This window comes from Syngnathoides biaculeatus, chromosome 11 (genome assembly GCF_019802595.1).
Source record: "Syngnathoides biaculeatus isolate LvHL_M chromosome 11, ASM1980259v1, whole genome shotgun sequence".
NCBI lineage: Eukaryota > Metazoa > Chordata > Actinopteri > Syngnathiformes > Syngnathidae > Syngnathoides > Syngnathoides biaculeatus.
Window position 1 is genome coordinate 24,778,484 of NC_084650.1, and position 16,847 is coordinate 24,795,330.

Here is a 16,847-nt window from a genome sequence, read left to right on the forward strand (position 1 = left end):
ACGGAACGCCGAGCTGCTCGGCCACTTCGCCCCCCTCATCCACGGCGCTTCGCCCGTGGAAAAGCAGCACAATAGGGAGCTGTTCAAAAAGTTGGTCAACAGCGTGGCCGTGGTTCGCCTGACGGACGGGTTGAAGTTCGTGGCGGTCAAGAAGCGGTACCAGGACTTTGTGAAAGATGCGCTGCGTGAGAATTTATCCACTTCAAACTGGACTTTTTGCGCAGCACCTCGTCCGCTGCAACCCGCTCAGCTCGGATATTCAGACGTGGAGAATAATAACAATGCGCGCTACCCGTCGCACACAAGTAACTTGGGCACAACTGTAAAAGTGTTGAACATTTGGGGGGATCAAGTGGGCAGCAGGAGATCGTCAGGAGCTGTGTTTGCCATCGTAGCAGCCACTTCGCTTCCTTCCAACGTGTCTGCGCCACAAAACGAGCAAAAATCGACATCCCAACCTCATCTTCCAGCTTGCATTGAAGACAGAGCCTCGCAAAACCGGAGAAACGCTTGGGCGCAAGACCTGAACGAGAACCCTCCGAGGCCGACCGATGAAGCCCAGTGTTCGGTGCCTCTGGAGCCCCTGACGCGAGTGGCTGGTGAAGTGTGCCGCGGGGATGTGGGGGCACATCCGTGGCATGCTCCAGCGGGACGCCCAGCTAGCCGACAAAAAGGACTTCATATCAGGCTTCACGGCGCTGCACTGGGCTGCCAAGGACGGCAACGGCGAGATGGTCCAAAAGCTGATGGACATCGCCTACAGGAGGAGGAGGAGAGAGGCGCTCCTTCACGTCGACAGCAAAGCCCACGGGGGCTACACGCCTCTTCACATCGCCGCCATACACGGCCACACGGAGGTCATGCTTCTACTAGTGCAACGCTATGGAGCAAGTGTCCACGAGAGGGACAACGACGGCAAGAAGGCCTGGCAATACCTTGGCACGGGTGTGTCGGACGAGCTCTGGGCCCTGATGGGGGGTGTGCAACACTCGAAGTACTGGGACAAGACGGATGATAAGGATTACCGGGAGCAGCCAAAAGGTCTCAGTAAACTGTTTCAGCCTCACAGGAAGCACAGGCATGCAACAAGATCAATGTACTAGTACACTTTTCGTCTCACTACAAGTAGGACAACTACATCGCTCCTGAGGAAAAAAGTTGGACTCGTTGACAGCTGTGCCACAAGTACTACTAGTGAGATTATCAAGTTCCATTAAGCATTTTACTCATAACAATAGTAGTGCGGGAATACAGACTCGTGCAAATTTCTGCCTCACAATGTTACCTTTAATTATCCTACTAGTATGCCAAGGTAGTCGTACAGGGGAGAAGGAAAAAAAGCATCCTAGTACATGGACCTTAGGCTGGATATCATTGACATCAAATACTTAACACAACTTGCCAGAAAGCTGGTTGAACATTTAATCGATAGCCTACTAGTGCACTGAGTGGCCATACTAGTGAAGACAAGTGTAGTAGTACATTTACCTGAAGAACTGTTAGCTTAAATGGTAGCTGCATTGCGGTAGCAAACGCTTATTGTCATTTTTATTTTGCTCAGTTTCAATTCCTGGCATATGCGACGCGAAGCCACATGGGGACACATTTTACTAGTTACTCATAATCCTATTTAACGAGTACATATTTTGAAGAGAAATTAGTATGTACGTGTATGTATGTGTATGTACATTGCGGTTCTCTACAAATATGCATTTTGTAGTGACACTTAAGATCTTGTCAAGACTCGGCCGATCTAAATTGCAAATGTGAAATCTAGCACTGGTTGCAAGTTTTTCCTTATCTTGCTACCCTACGGGATGTATTGAGGAAACATATGTATTTATATTTTTATTCTTACCTTTTTACTTGTTTTTCCAGAAATAATGAGTGAATATGAAAGCACTGTGACATTTTATGTCTTCATTATGGAAGTGAAATCCATTGAATGCGCATTTGTATTTTGAGAGGACTTGTAGGGTTGGCTATGCAGATCAGATTATTTTGGGTGGGCGTGTGGTTGTCATTGATACAGGAGCCTGTTGACACAGAAATAGGATGGAGCCTCCAGACCTGTAATTGACTGTATTGATTAGATGAATAAGATCCATCCATCAAATGTACAAATACATTGTTAACAATACTCAACAGTTTCATTTGGATCTGAACCAACACAAAGGATGACTCTTTGAAAAATAAGGTGAGGTAATCAGCATTAAAATTGTCCTTTTTTTAAATCTGCAAAGTATTCTGAGTACATGGAGATTCACTCATCACAGTCACGCAAAAGCACAGCGACACAGCGTTGAACAAAACGGGTTGAATAAACAGTTTAAGCAAATGAGCCCTTGAGATTATTTTGATAGCACACTGCAATTAAGCATCGGTAACTAGTTGATGCAGTCTTCAGTTAATACAGCGAGCATGTTTTTTGGAATGTGGGAGGATTTCGGTGTAGCTCCAAACACTGAGGGAACATGCAAATTCCACAAAGTAGGACCCAAGATTAAAACCAGAACATCTAAACCAGGGATCTCAAACTCAATTTACCTTGTTGCTTGTTGAGGCTGGGCTGCAGCATTGGCAGATATGTATGCGTGCACAATTTAAATTACATCCCAAAATGCAACATTAATTGGACCCTCAAAATCGCCCCTTGTAGTGATTGTGAGTCTGACTGTTGTCTGTTTCCATGTGCCCTGCACTTCGGCGTGTAGCCCGCCTCCTTCCCGATGACAGCTGAGATAGGCTCCCGCACTCCCGTGACCCTTGTGAGGATAAGCCACTGATTTAAAAAAAAAAAAAAAGACTGGATGGCTCATTGGCCACCAAAACTGAAGTCGCCATCTTGATACTCCCAAAACAACCATGGCGACCTGTGCAGCGACAGTGATTAATTGTGTTAATTGCCAGTTTTATGGCTGTGAGAAAACATTCCATAAGTTAGAAATAATTTACTTTGACACCGTTGAAGTTTGTTTGTAAAGGGTCTTTTATTTTCTGATGAGCTTAATTTACTTGAACAAAGTTTTGTTTATGGTTGTTGTTTTTCAGTGTTCACTCTCTGCTTCACCTTTATAGGCCGACAGTTTTTCGCGAAAAAGTGATGTAACTATTTTCCCAAACGTCATCAGTGGATAAGCAAGAAAACACATTTTCTGTGAAATTTTTGATGAATTTCATAATACAGAACTCTGCAAATTGAATTATACTTTCAAATTTGAGGAAACAAGTTTAAATTTGTCTGAAATGGGACGTCACATAGACAACAAATGAACAATGCATTTAGCACGTATTTTCCCATTGTGAGTCCTTATTTCCAAAAATATATCTAACTGATTGACTTAAAATTGAATGTTTTTATGACAAAAACTACATGTTTTTTTCCCTGTGTTATGATGATAGTGCTTCACACCGTATTTTGGGAAAAGTTAACGCCACGGAAATCGGCCCCTAGGTAATTTGCAAGGTTTCTAGGTAGTCACAGTGTTATATGTCTTTCTTTTGCACTCAGCCTTTTTTGGCTTACCAAGTCGAATTAAAAATCCTTCATGCTATCAGGACTGAAAAAATGTCAAGCTCACACCACCAGTTTTAATTCTACATGCCAAACTTTGAGGTAAAACCCCGCCATAATCCAACCTGTAAATGGTGTCTTCCACAAGTTGTGGGAGTACCAAGATGGCGGCCAACTGGCTTCAACCAATCGACATACCTCTCGATGTGTATGCGCTAAGTCTGTTTTAGTGGCATAAGCAACTAAGAGAATGGATGGGTTAATTTTATTAAATAGTCGTGTAAAACAATAACATTAGACATTACCTACGAGCTGTATGACATACAATATAAGACACTACATTTCAATATCTCAGTACAAATGAATTGTATGTAATGTTTGGAGTAAATTATTAAAAGCATCCATCAGACATTGAAATGAAGTAACTGCCGAAAGAGCGTCCGGATAAGCGACTGATGACGTCATATAGATTTGATTGGCAACACCTGCGCTTGTTGATCAGCGGCGCCACGTGCGCACTGTTGGAACTTCCCCGTGGCACATTTCCCTTTAGAGTTTTCGGCCCGGCTCCCCCCACCACCTGTTTGTTTTGAATGAATGTAAAGCTAATGTTGATGTCACTTACCCCTCGTTCTTTTCGTCCTGTACTGTTGCTGCTGCTGCTGCTGGTCGGCAGCAGCTGCCCGCCGCCGGTTCGGTGCTCCCTGAACGGGTTGAGCCAGTACGCCTATGGCACCATCTTCTCCCCGCTGTTCAAAGCTCTCTCCGAGCACGGGGGCTCCAGGGGGAGCCCGGCCTCCGTGAAAAAGATCAAACCTGAGCCCAAGTACGTCAAGTATTTGGCGGACGTGTTCAAGAGAGCGTCCGGAGCTCAAAGGAGTCTCGAAGGGGGCGCAGTCTACAACGTGCTCAGGCTCATCAAGCCGCAGGAGCATTGTTCGGAGAAAGGTGAGCCGAACTGCGACCGCACCAGCAGAAGAGTTGGAGGAGTACAGTATTAACCTATTCTAAAAGTTAGCAGCTGTGGTGACAATTGACTGCAAACAACTTAGTCACAAATATATCTTAGTCAAGTACAGATACCTGAGAAAATCTATACAGTACATACATGGGTGGTAATTCACCACTGAATGCAACAAGGGAATTACGCAATTCTCTGTCTATAATAACACACGCACAGGTGGGTTCGTGTTTTAAAATACATTTCCCAATAGATAGTCTAAAATAATAAAAGTTTAAAAAAAAAACTAGTGAGCAACTTGTATGTTTTTTTGTAAATTGTGCATAAAAGTCAAAACAGAAATATAAACTATATGACTATTCGAATACTACACACTAATGTAAACAAACAAGGACAAATTCAGCCAAAATAAGTACTGATGAGGAACTTTGTTTACACGGGTGAAAACGGCACAATCAGCTCACCAAGGCATAGATTATGTAAACATATATAATTTGATTAGAGTGTGTCCTTGCCCATTGCAATTTTGACAGCAGCACGGTGGGTGACTGGTACCACGTCTGCCTCAAGATTCTGAGGACCCCACCCACCCCCCACAACCCCATAGCGAGGATAAGCAGAATGGGAAATGAATGAATGCTTTTGACAGGTGGATTGATCCACATTTATCAGTAATGCTACTTCAGTGCTGTGTATACATTGTGAATTTTTGTTGTTGTTTTTGTTGTTGTCGTCACTGTTTTTTTTTGAATGCACACAAACCTTTCTATAGTAAGGAAAAGAGGAATTGAATGAGTTGGACAATCTGTGATTTGACCTTGTTTTATTCCAGAAGTGTTAAAACACATCAGGTTAACAGTATATTGAAGGAAATATTTTGGGAGTTAATGGTGCCCTGGGCTAGGGATGAATGTGTATAGAGCTCATGCACCTACGTCATAAAATCTCCTGACTTTTGTTTACGTCGCCATATTGACGGTCAAGTTAAGCATTGCTCAATGCTAAGTCGGTTGGAGACGACACGGAAATATGTCTTGTAGCACGACGCCCAGAGTTTTGTCCGATACCGTCAGACATTTAGAAGGTGAAAATAAACGACGGTACGTGGAAAAATTAGATAAACTCGGCATAAAGGACCCATATTTAATGCAGAACTCGATGATATTTTCGCCGACTAGAAATTGGACAGTTAATTTGCTTCCGCTTGTCTTTGACAAGTGGATACAGACATGAATCTGGTGAGTAAGTCGTCGAGATTTACATGGAAATGTTTGAAAGCGTACAAAAGTCTGGACGCATGCGAATACTTTGTTGCTGGCTCTGTTCTCATTAGGAATAAATCCCAGATAGTGACGGTTTTGATGGCTTTTGAACGCGGAAGTGTGTTCGGCGACATGTGAACCTTTGCCGGAATCCATCGATCTTTTCAGCTGGTATTGAATACAAATACCCATATTTAAATAATTGACCCCTGGTTTTACACAAACTCACATTCATTAACTATGATTGGGAAAAAAAAAAAAAAGAGGACGGAGTCATCTTCACAGAACATACACGGAAGCGTATTGCGGCCACACTTAACCTCCGGAAACCTGTGACTTTTTTGTTTTTTGTTTTTTTTAAACTTGGCATTATAAATACTTTTTGATAATTTGAGACTGGAAAAAATAATTTGTCCCTGAAATGAAGCGATAGCTACTCAGGCCTGTGTGAATTTTGGTTGAGTATCATCCATCACGTTTAATTGCCAAAATCCACCGGTATTTTCTGGTCTTTTCAGCTGGTATTCCATAGAATGATCTCTTTGAATATCTGTCTCATCTGTTGTGACAACCAACAGCACAAGACATCTCTGGTATTGTAAATATTCTCCTCCGGTTCAATGTCTCCCACAATGTCGAGCGGTTTGACTGGCAATATGGCGCCGTGAAAATGGCGACGTCACTTGCACGGGCTCCCTAGTCTCTCCTTTTACTAATAATTTGGAAATTGTATCAGTGTCTCTTGAAAGTTTTTGCTCAAAACTGTGACCAAATTTCAGCCATTTGTCATCAAACTAACACTCAAATGGGATTGTGACGCCGTAGATTTGAAGTTACTGTGATGCCCAAATTGTGAATTAAGAATCTAATCAAAGAAAATTCCACTCTGTGACGACGTGAATGCTGGACGAGAATGCAAAATCAACGCAGTCCATCGACATGATGAGCCAGAAAAAGCAAGTGCAAGATATGTGGTAAGTGTATGAATCATACTGTACATTTTTCAACTTTCGTTTTCCCTTTTATTTTCGCTTGGTTTATCACTTGAATGGAAGTTAAATAATGGAAAACTAAACTGTGCAGTTTTTGAAGAAATTCCGTGAGAATGCTGAAATGAATGAAATTGCGAGGGGAAAAAATGTCAATGCTGTGGAAGGTATAAAAAGCTGTTGAATAATCCGGAATCGTAAAGAATAATGTATGAAATCATGTGAAATGTTGAAATTGAATGATGTGGAATTTTTGATGTGTGGGTAATTTTTGGAATCTTAATCAAGTGAAAAAGCTGTATTTATGGTTTGGGTTCATTTCAATTTATTTATTTATTTTTTTTTAAATAGGGATTGGATGACAGTGCTGTCACTGAGGTGATTGAGGACACCCCAACGGGCATTTATTTCCTCATAGAAGATGGTGATGACTGCATGTTGTTGTCCTTGACGCTGTCAAGGGTTCAGCTAACTCGCATATCTTGCATTAATCTTCTTTTACGACTCATTTATGTACAAAATCTCAGACACCCCTGTGCGCTCTGTTACACCTTTTGAGGTAGTCAAAAAGATTGACAAGGATTGGAGTAAACTCTGCAGCAGAGCACTTGAATATATTGAACAAGTCTGCTCTTGTAATGCAATAAATGTGCCATTAAAAAAGTGAAAGTTCCAATTGTTTTTTTAAATTATTTTTACATTACTTTGCTGTTAAATAGAAATTACTTTTCATTAAGTGACTGTTGTACTAGAGTGGCTCCCAACTACCAGAGACAAATTCCTTGTGTTTTTGACATACTTGGCAAAATATTGATGATTCTGATTCACACCTACAGGCAATTTAGATCCAGTCATAGCTAAGTTCATTTACATATTGCAGTGATTTTCAACCACTGTGCCGTGAGAGATCGTCAGGTGTGCCGTGAGAAAGTATCCAATATCACTTTTTTTTAAATTAACATTTAATTTTCTGCAAATATTATGTCATTGTCCAGTGTCCGTGCTGTAAATCCTAACCCAGAGTAATGTAATATTTGTCCGTGTGGCAACACGTAGCTGATTGCCTCGTTCCTCCAAGAGAATTAGTGATGCACCTAAGAGGCTGTGGTGACAGTCATGGAGAAGTTTTTAAAAAGGACAACTGCAAACTCCGAACTGCGACCTGGACAAGATTCTGACCCGGATGAAGGCCCGAGTATGAGTGGTGGGAAAAAGAAAGGAAAGACGGTGAGCTCAAGGCAATATAGTGAAAGCTATCTTTCGTTTGGATTTACTTTCACCGGGGATGAAACGACACCTATTCCGTTATGCCTGGTGTGTGGCGAGAAGCTATCCAACAGCGCCATGGTGCCAAGCAAGCTTAAACGCCATCTCCAAACGACACACCCGTCACTTCAAAACAAGCCGATAGACTATTTTGTTCGCCTGCGTGTAAACACAGAGAAACAGGCAACGTTTATGAGAAAAACCACAAAGGTAAATGAGAAAGCGCTCAAAGCTAGTTACTTAGTCGCCGAACTTGTTGCGAAATCAAAAAAGCCGCACACTGTGGCAGAGACATTAATACTACCTGCCTGTAAAGCCATTGTCAACGAGATGCTCGGCCCTGATGCAGTTAAAGACCTCGCTAAAGTCCTGCTCTCTGATAACACAATTGCCAGGCGTATTGATGACATGTCTACAGACATCGAAAGCCATGTTTTGGAAAAGATACGCATCAGTAGGAAATTTGGGTTGAAAGTTGACGAGTCTACGGATATTAGTGGACATTCTCAGCTCTTGGCCATTGTGCGTTTTGTGGATGGAGATGCCTTTAGAGAAAACTTCCTATTTTGCAAGGCACTGCCAGAAAAAACAACTGGAGAGGAAATTTTTCGGGTCACATCGGAATATCTTGACCAGGAAGGACTTACGTGGGAAAACTGGACAAGTGTGTGCACTGATGGAGCTGCAGCCATGGTCGGGCGCACCAAAGGCTTCGTGAGTAGAGTGAAGGAAAGAAACCCAGATCTGATTGTTATGCACTGTTTTTTGCACCGTGAGGCCCTCGTTGCTAAGACTTTACCTTTGGTTCAGGGTTGGCTTTGTGTTCATCTAAACAGGCCCAGGTTTCACACTGACTGAGTATAAATAAATTGAGAAATTATATTGTAATTAAATATACTATACAGAGTTTTGTAACATTTTTGGTTAGTGGTGTGCCCCAAAATTTTTGCAATGTAAAAAATGTGCCATGGCTCAAAAAAGGTTGAAAAACACTGACATATTGAATATTCATGAGGCGGCATGGTAGGTGAACTGGTTAGAACGTCTGCCTCAGAGTTCTGAGTACCAGTGTTCAAATTTGGCCCCGCCTTTGTGGAGTTGGCATGCTCTCCTGATCTCCTGGGTTTTCTCTTGGTACTCTGGTTTCCTCCCACATCCCAAAAACATGGATGGTAGGCTAATTGAAGACTCAGGAAGGAAATTTCCATCGTTCGTCAACAGATCCGCTCAGGAAGTAAATGTCCTTCCAATCCCAGCCCACTATTATAGACTGTTTTCGACTGACGTCACACACCATCCGATTTAGAACGCAGGTGCCATCTTTGTTTGGTGAATTCACGTAAACATGTAAGTGAGTAGGAATCATTTCAGAAAGGCGTATGAATGGGGGCACGTTATCGGTTGCTCAAACGGGCTTTGTACAGCCTGCGTCTTTCGACTGCCAGCTGTAATCAAGAACCAGTGGGAGAATACAGAGCAGTTAGCAACCAAACAGCGACAACTGTGGCTGTCTCGTATTAGCAGAGCGGATCTAGCAGCCGAGCACAAAACCCGTGTGTGAATGCAATGCATGTCTCCAAAATCTGTATTTTCTGTTTCATTATAATAAGTTTGCAAGAACGAGTTATTGTACCGCTAGCTGTTTCATGAGTTGAGTTAAAAATGTAGCCGTGGAAGTGGAGAAAAAGGTGCGGGCTCCAATTAGGACTCGTCCCTGTCGAACTTCTCTCTCTCTCTCTCCCTCTCTCGGTAACAAGAGCAAAAATAATAATTCACACATCTTTTGTTGGTATAATCAACATAATTAAACACACCGCTGACTAAAGACGTGGTACACTAACCTTAGCAGTTTGGGGAGACAGGTTGTTTACAATGGATACCGCCGCATGACGAATCCAGTCATTGATGAATTGGTTGTTGGCCTCAAGACCTTTGTAATGCTTTAGTTGTTCCAAGGTATAAGTGCTTCTCGAGAAGAGGAGATAGTTCGCAATGCCTGGATAGGTTAACGACGCCCACTGTTGTGTGCTCCATTTGTGTTTATCCAAGCATATGGGTCGATATTGTCGATCAAACCACCCTTCTTGTCGTAACGGTTTCTTGAAACAACATCTAATGAGCACCGATAACTTTCAAAAGTCTTTTTAGCCATCACTTTTAACGGTCGTACGAACATTTGTGTAACTCCGGTCTTTAAGCATAAGCATTAGGGTGAACAGCGCTTCAGTCGAGCAAACCCATCCAACAGGCCAGGTGCCGTGGTCGAAAACCGTCTATTGGAAGGAAATCACTCAGATTTTTATTTTGAGAATCTTTTTGTGTTTACTAATACACCTACAGAACATGTTCAGTGCGAGGGGGGTATTTGCCCAAACATTTTCAAATTTTATATTTGTGATGGCAATACTGTGAAACTGAGAATTTGATACTGCCCATGCCTAACAGGACAGTAATCAAGCCTATTTTAACATTGTTTTCACCCATTTTCTTGCAGAGCGTTTCACATCGGATCTATCCTACAGCCTTTATCGAGTTCGAGAAAAGGAACAGCTCATGAAAGTGATGCTGCTTTACAGTTACACTCGCATGAACTCCGTGTGCTTCCTGAGTATCAAGGAACAGGAGCGCTCGAATAAATGCCCGCTGTGTCCCGGCGTCCGCCAAGCCGTAAACTTCACGGCCCCGGATGGCTCGGGAAGGGGAAACTGGGTGGAAGTTGACATCACTCCGCTGCTTCTGCCGCCTTCGAAATTCCCAAAGGAAAATGTCCACCTGCAAATCAATGTCATGTGCCCCGAGGAGCAAACAGCTGGGAACAAAGGCCATTTGCAGTTCACCGTGGGGTCTCCTCCAATACTGCTTTACCTTCATGACGGCAGCAAAGTCTCACGCAAGACATTGCCGTCCGTTGCTGCAAACACGCTTAATAAGCAGATGGTTCTCAAAACCCATCAACAAGTGCTTGGAGCCAAGAGACGGGAAAGGAGGGAGTCGGCGAAGAGCAAAGGAAGCGATAAAAGCCCGGACGTCCTGCCGGAGCTTCTTTCGGGCTCGGAATATCCAACTATTTATTGCGCCTTGCATGATTTCAGAGTGCGATTCAGCCAGCTCAAACTGGATCACCGGATTGTTTTCCCACCCAAATATAACCCCAGGTACTGTAGAGGCATCTGCCCGCGGACCATTGGCTTCATCTATGGTTCACCGGTCCACACCATGGTACAAAACTTCATATACGAGAAGCTGGACTCTTCTGTACCGAGGCCCTCGTGCATTCCCTCCCATTACAAACCCCTGAGCGTCATGATCTTCGAAGAAGACGGCTCCTACGCTTACAAAGAGTTTGAAGACATGGTGGCAACCAGGTGTACTTGCCGCTAAAATGTTAAAAACAACCACAAAAAAAGTCACTTTAAAATGAAAATATTACCATAAACCTTTGGGGCACTATTCAAACATAAAATGTTCTGACCAGGCTCTGTGATTTCATCAAGGTTTAAAATTGTTGTGCATACATGTTTTGATCTGGAGCAGGTGTGCTAACTTAATGTATTTTAACATTGGGGAAAAGTGTCACTTTTTTTTTTTTTTTTTGATGCCTTATCAGAAAAGATGCAATTTCATCCTGTTTCACCTTTGCATTAGAATAGTGATCTGGAACAAGATGAAAAAATGTGTACTAGATTTTTTTTTTTCCATTTTAAGTTTTTGTTAAGTTATGTGTGGGTAGTTTATTTAATTTAACACAGTAAATATTCACCCTGTTCTGGACCAAACGGCAAAAATCAGTCACAACATCTTAAACCTTTTACATATTGTTTTATTCCTGGGCATTAGAGAGTTGTCCGGAGTGGCGGCTGTCTTCAAAATGTCCAGAATGAAAGCTGTTAAGGTGTCCGTGTGTATTTATTACTTCTGGTCACTAAGTGACTGCATACCTATGAATTTATACTGGCTAAATGTGACTTCATGCATGCCTTGTGTATTTATGCAAAATGTGACTTCACTGTGTGTCTGTGTTCAGCTTCAAAATAATTCATACTGATTATGTCAATGTTCTCTGAATTGTTGGGGAAATAAATGACAGCATGTGTACATTTGGTCTTTTGTGCTGGTGAAAAAATATGGGGCGGCACAGTGGCTCAGCTGGTAAAGCCTTGGCTTCACAGATCTGAGGACTGGGTTGGATCCCAGCCCCACCTGTGTGAAATTTGCATGTTCTCCCCGTGGCGGTGTAGGTTTTCTCCAGGCACTCCGATTTCCTCCCACATTCCAAAAACATGCAACATTAATTCGGCACTCTAAATTGACCCTAGGTGTGATTGTGTGTGGCTGTTTGTCTCTATGTGCCCTGCGATTGGCTGGCAACCAGTTTAGGGTGAACCTCGCCTCCTGCACGCTGACAGCTGGGATAGGCTCCAGCACTCCCTCGTGAGGATAAGCGGCGAAGAAAATGGGGATGGATAATTATGGGAAGTACCTTACTGTTAAAACGCTTTTGGGGAGGTGGGCATACTCCAAGCCGCTAGGTGGAGGTAAAGCGCTGTATGTTGGACTCCATCAACGTAGTCATAAACGAAGGACACAGGAACCTTCAGGAGACGACGACGACGAGGAGGGCGACGGTGAGCATCAATGTCACACAACCGCTTAAGTTTTCGTGCAGCGATGGTCGACCACCATCTCTAAGACCGATCGGTGGATTGATGAGATCTTTCTCTATCTATGGGGTGCGTCCCTTAACGACCCGAGAGCAAATGGTTCAAAGTCCTTGCTGGATGGAGGCAGGCCACCAAAGCTAATGCTAAAACTTCGAGCGACCCTTCGACGCAACTTGTTTCGCAATCATTTAACAACATCGGAACTGGAGTTTTGATTAAGGACAGACAACTCTTCCCTGTTAGAGAAATGGGGCCGGTTAAGACGAACGTCTTCATTATAAGCGCTGCCATGTCCTCTCCTTGTCTTATTTACAAAACGTCTTAAATGTTCGCATTTTAGATTCTAGGTAATTTTGAGGCTCCTCGTCTCGTATTGGTTTTCAAATCGCGTCCTGAAATTGGAGCCCTTTCTCTTTTCCAGTTCGAATCAACATGGGCCGTCACTTTGGAGATTTGGCCAGGATCAGGCATGTCATCACTTACAGCCTCTCCCCCTTTGAGCAGAAAGCCTTCCCCAACTATTTCTCAAAGGGAATTCCCAATGTGTGGAGAAGGTTCACGTCGTCTTTCTTCAAAGTAGCCCCACGTGAGTATCTTATACCCTTTTCACTATTTCTCCATTATATAATAGTCAATATTTGAAAAGCCAATCACAACAGTTACAGTCCTGATTATGACAGCATACTGTACAAACATTTTGAGGTTATATTTGTACATTGATCCAGTTTGAACAGTGATTAAGAATACTCAATTACTACCTTTCAGCGGTTACCAAGATATTGTAATTATGACAAAGTTACAAATTATTTTGTGCAGTGGCACAAGAACGTTACATTTTATCATGGGTGTTCCAGACCCAACTGTGCTATCCTATAACTGTCTAAAAAAAAAAAAAAAAAAAAAAAATTCAAACCCTCCCACATACTTGAAAGATATTTAAACTTAGTAAAAGAGAAGCACATCCAGTTATGTACCCCTAAAAATAGTATGAGGGGAAAGTTAGTTCAATACTTTGTTTCAAAAAATGAAACTTGTAATATCAGTTCACCACACGCAAAGTTAAATATTTGAAAACTTGTTTCATTTTTGATTATGGCAGAAAGACCAAAAATAATAAAAGGTATTTTACAAAAGTGGTATATTTCATCTAAGTACCACAAAAGTATCTCATACACCAGAAATGTTTGCTTTTTGAAAAGTGTATTTAAGTAATATGCCCAGAATCCTCTCTTGGGTGTAATTTTGCAATAATTATTGCATCAAGGCAGCGTGGCATGGAGACAATCAGCCATTGGCACAGTTGAGATGTTATTGTAGCCCAAGTTGCTTTGATATTAGCGCTGCCATACCTAGCTGTATGTAGTTCAATGCAGAAATTTGCCCCCCCCCCCTCCTTATTAAATTCAGTCGAATAAACTGACTTCATTGGAACAAAATGTTATCTGCAGCTTCTTTTGTCAATTGTTGCACAGATGGGTACAGAAGCTGAACTAATGGAAACGCTGTTCCATATTTTCAATTGCAGCAATGATCGTCATGTACCTGACCTACTCGTGGGGCAACAGTGTTCATAAGCAGAGCAAGAGGAAGAATCCCGCTGACTACGAGAACGACGAATAAAACTCTTGTCAGCTCTTGGCGTCTTGTTGTAAAATGCTGCTTCTGCTTCACTATTAAAGATGGAAAAATATTTATGTTAAATCTGTTCCAGTTGCATTACTTCATCCATTTTCCATACCGCTTACTTGCACTTGGATTATAGGCCCAATTGTATTGATTCTGCCTTTTATTCTTGTTTACCTCATGGCATGTCTGGATTGGAAGGGTTGGCCATTCTTTTATTCTGTAGTCTGTTTGGGATGTGTAAAAGGCACGACCTTAAATTTTACTAAATAATTCATAGGGGAAGGTGAACTGTGTAGTATTATTTAATGGATCTTAAATGCCTTTATTGATAGAAAATAGACATTGAAAATTGTGGAAATGTAAAAAAAAAATGCAAAGATTATTTCAAAACTTTTCCCCACTAATGTGACTTTAGTAGAACTGAATAGTAATTTTTAAAATATCTAAGGGAAATAAATGTACTTATTTAAATATACACACATAACTACTCAGCTGTTTTGGGTATACGGTACATCCTGAAACTTTCCTGTGTTTTCACTTTTTCCAGTTTGTTACAACCTTATCCCAAAGTATAATATATTCCCAAAGTGGAATACACACTCATTTTCCACAAAATTCTACTCACACCACCTTAACGGCACTTTGTGGAAAATTATTACAAATAAACTAAGGCATGACTTGTATGAAGTATTTATAGCCTTTGCTCAATACTTGGTTGGTTGATGTACCTTTGCAGCACCTTTGCATTACAGCCTCTTGTTTTTTTTTTTTTTTTAAATATGATGGGCAGTTTTGCTCAATCCACTTTGAAACACATCTTGAGCTCTGTAGGGTTGCATGAGGAGCATTGATTCACGGCCATTTTCAGATCCCTCCAAGGATGTTTGACCAGATATGTGTCTGGCCACCAAACATTCATGGAGCTGTTGTAAAATTACTACTTCATTGTCTTGGCTGTGTTTTGCATCATTGTCCTGTTGGGAGGTAAATATTTGCGCGCTCTGGAGGAGGTTGTTATCCACGATGTTTCCGTACATTGCTGCATTCTTCCATCCTGACTAGTCTCCCAGTCCCTACTGGTGAAAAGCACTGCACGATGGCGCCACTGCCACGCCTCACCGTCGAGATGGTATCGGTCAGCTGATGAGTGGTGCCAAGTTTCCTCCAAACATGACACCTGGCTAAGGTCCTCCACATACTGGTCAATTAAGACTGGTGAACAATTCTAGGAGGAAGAGTCCTGGTGATTTGGAGCTTCTTTCATTTACAGATGACGTAGGGCGCTGTGCTCATCGGAACCTCCAAAGCAGTAGAAACTTTACTTTTCAGGTGAAAAATGAATTTATTCCATTTTGGAATAAGGCTGCAGCATAAAATGTGGAAGAAAAAAAAGTCAAGCACTGAATACTTTCTGAATGTACTGTAGAAGTCTGAAGTGTGACACATTTTAATGCAGCAATAATTAGCCACTCTTATTTGCATAAAACACTTGTCAGATGGTGTGCCATCTTCTGCTCTCTCCATATCATTACACAAATGTTCAATAAAAGTGTACTTCAATCCTTCCACCAGGAAAATTCCTTGATGGAGTTGCGACTTGCTGGTTCTTTAAATATTTGGTGGTGATCTTGTTTTCCAATAAGAATTTTAATAAACCAAACTTGTCTTTTCAGGGTTTAATACATCTAAATCAAGTGTACAGATTTACAAAGCTTGGTCCAATTTGAAGCAGAGTGCTGAGTGTTCCTAATTTTCAGATAATAGTCTATTCCTTCAGGGGCTCCTTATCAAACCAGTTTTTCCCTGAATGTTATCAACGAGTGTGCGTGTGTGTGCGTGTCCTAGTGTCCTGTAAGCAGTAATGGAGAACTATACCATAACTATATCTACCAAGGTCAAGTGCTTGTTTCAAGCTGTTTATTGCCACTCCTAGTTGAAGTACACTGCAAAACATAGAGAGAATTACATGTAATAGTGTAATAAATTGTGCTTTTAACCAAACCACATAACTTTTTCTGATAAAAATGTGGGCTAGCTTAATGCTCACACAAAGTCCAAAACACTATAGACGGGCTAAGGAAAACTTTTCTTCGCCGCTTATCCTCACGTGGGTCACGGGGAGGGCTGGAGCCCATCCCAGCCGTCAACGGGCAAGAGGCGGGGTACACACTGAACTGGTCACCAGCCAATTGCAGTTATTTATTACCATTTAAACATTTATATTTGAAAACAAACGTAGCAACACATGCAGACAGAACAAAAAAATAATACTCACAGGTATAGTTTACTATTCCTGGAAAACTATTAACTTGCTTAATGTGGTCAGTCATCAAATAAATTTATATGAATATGGTATATGGTTTTATGAGCCTTTTCCGTAATACAATACCGTACCCTTATTTGTTTCTTATTAAAACTTCACAAAGATTGATGTTGAGTTTTTGGTGGGGGTGATAGTGAAACACTGGCATTTCCATTCATTTCCGTGTGAAAGTACGTCAAGGCACCACTGTGCTGTATTTGCAAGTAAAGTACATTCACAAAGTATCTGCGACGAAGTATTTGTAC

General features: G+C 41.8%; 2 protein-coding genes across 7 annotated transcripts; both read left to right on the forward strand.

The window, feature by feature from the left end:
• Positions 1-603: 603 nt before the first annotated feature.
• sowahab (sosondowah ankyrin repeat domain family member Ab) lies at positions 604-2,329 on the forward strand. Its single transcript, XM_061834867.1, has one exon. The coding sequence runs from the start codon at positions 618-620 to the stop codon at positions 1,101-1,103; it is 486 nt and encodes a 161-aa protein (XP_061690851.1). The 5' UTR covers positions 604-617; the 3' UTR covers positions 1,104-2,329.
• A 1,635-nt stretch (positions 2,330-3,964) lies between these two features.
• gdf9 (growth differentiation factor 9) lies at positions 3,965-14,354 on the forward strand. 6 transcript variants are annotated; one of them, XM_061834600.1, is made up of 3 exons: positions 3,966-4,462; positions 13,075-13,239; positions 14,179-14,354. In XM_061834600.1, the coding sequence occupies exons 1-3, from the start codon at positions 4,108-4,110 to the stop codon at positions 14,271-14,273; spliced, it is 615 nt and encodes a 204-aa protein (XP_061690584.1). In that variant the 5' UTR covers positions 3,966-4,107; the 3' UTR covers positions 14,274-14,354. The 6 variants fall into 6 exon arrangements, with proteins under 6 accessions (XP_061690582.1, XP_061690584.1, XP_061690583.1 ...); XM_061834601.1 differs by lacking the exon at positions 3,966-4,462 and adding an exon at positions 12,470-12,617; XM_061834603.1 differs by lacking the exon at positions 3,966-4,462 and adding an exon at positions 12,598-12,722.
• The last annotated feature ends 2,493 nt before the right edge of the window (positions 14,355-16,847 follow it).

Excerpts from the sequence above, each read along its gene's own strand:
- sowahab (XM_061834867.1), top strand. The coding sequence starts at position 618 with ATGTGGGGGCACATCCGTGGCATGCTCCAGCGGGACGCCCAGCTAGCC.
- gdf9 (XM_061834598.1), top strand. The coding sequence starts at position 4,108 with ATGAATGTAAAGCTAATGTTGATGTCACTTACCCCTCGTTCTTTTCGT. Across the intron at positions 4,463-10,486 it reads GGAGCATTGTTCGGAGAAAG|AGCGTTTCACATCGGATCTA; the intron begins GTGAGCCGAACT and ends ATTTTCTTGCAG.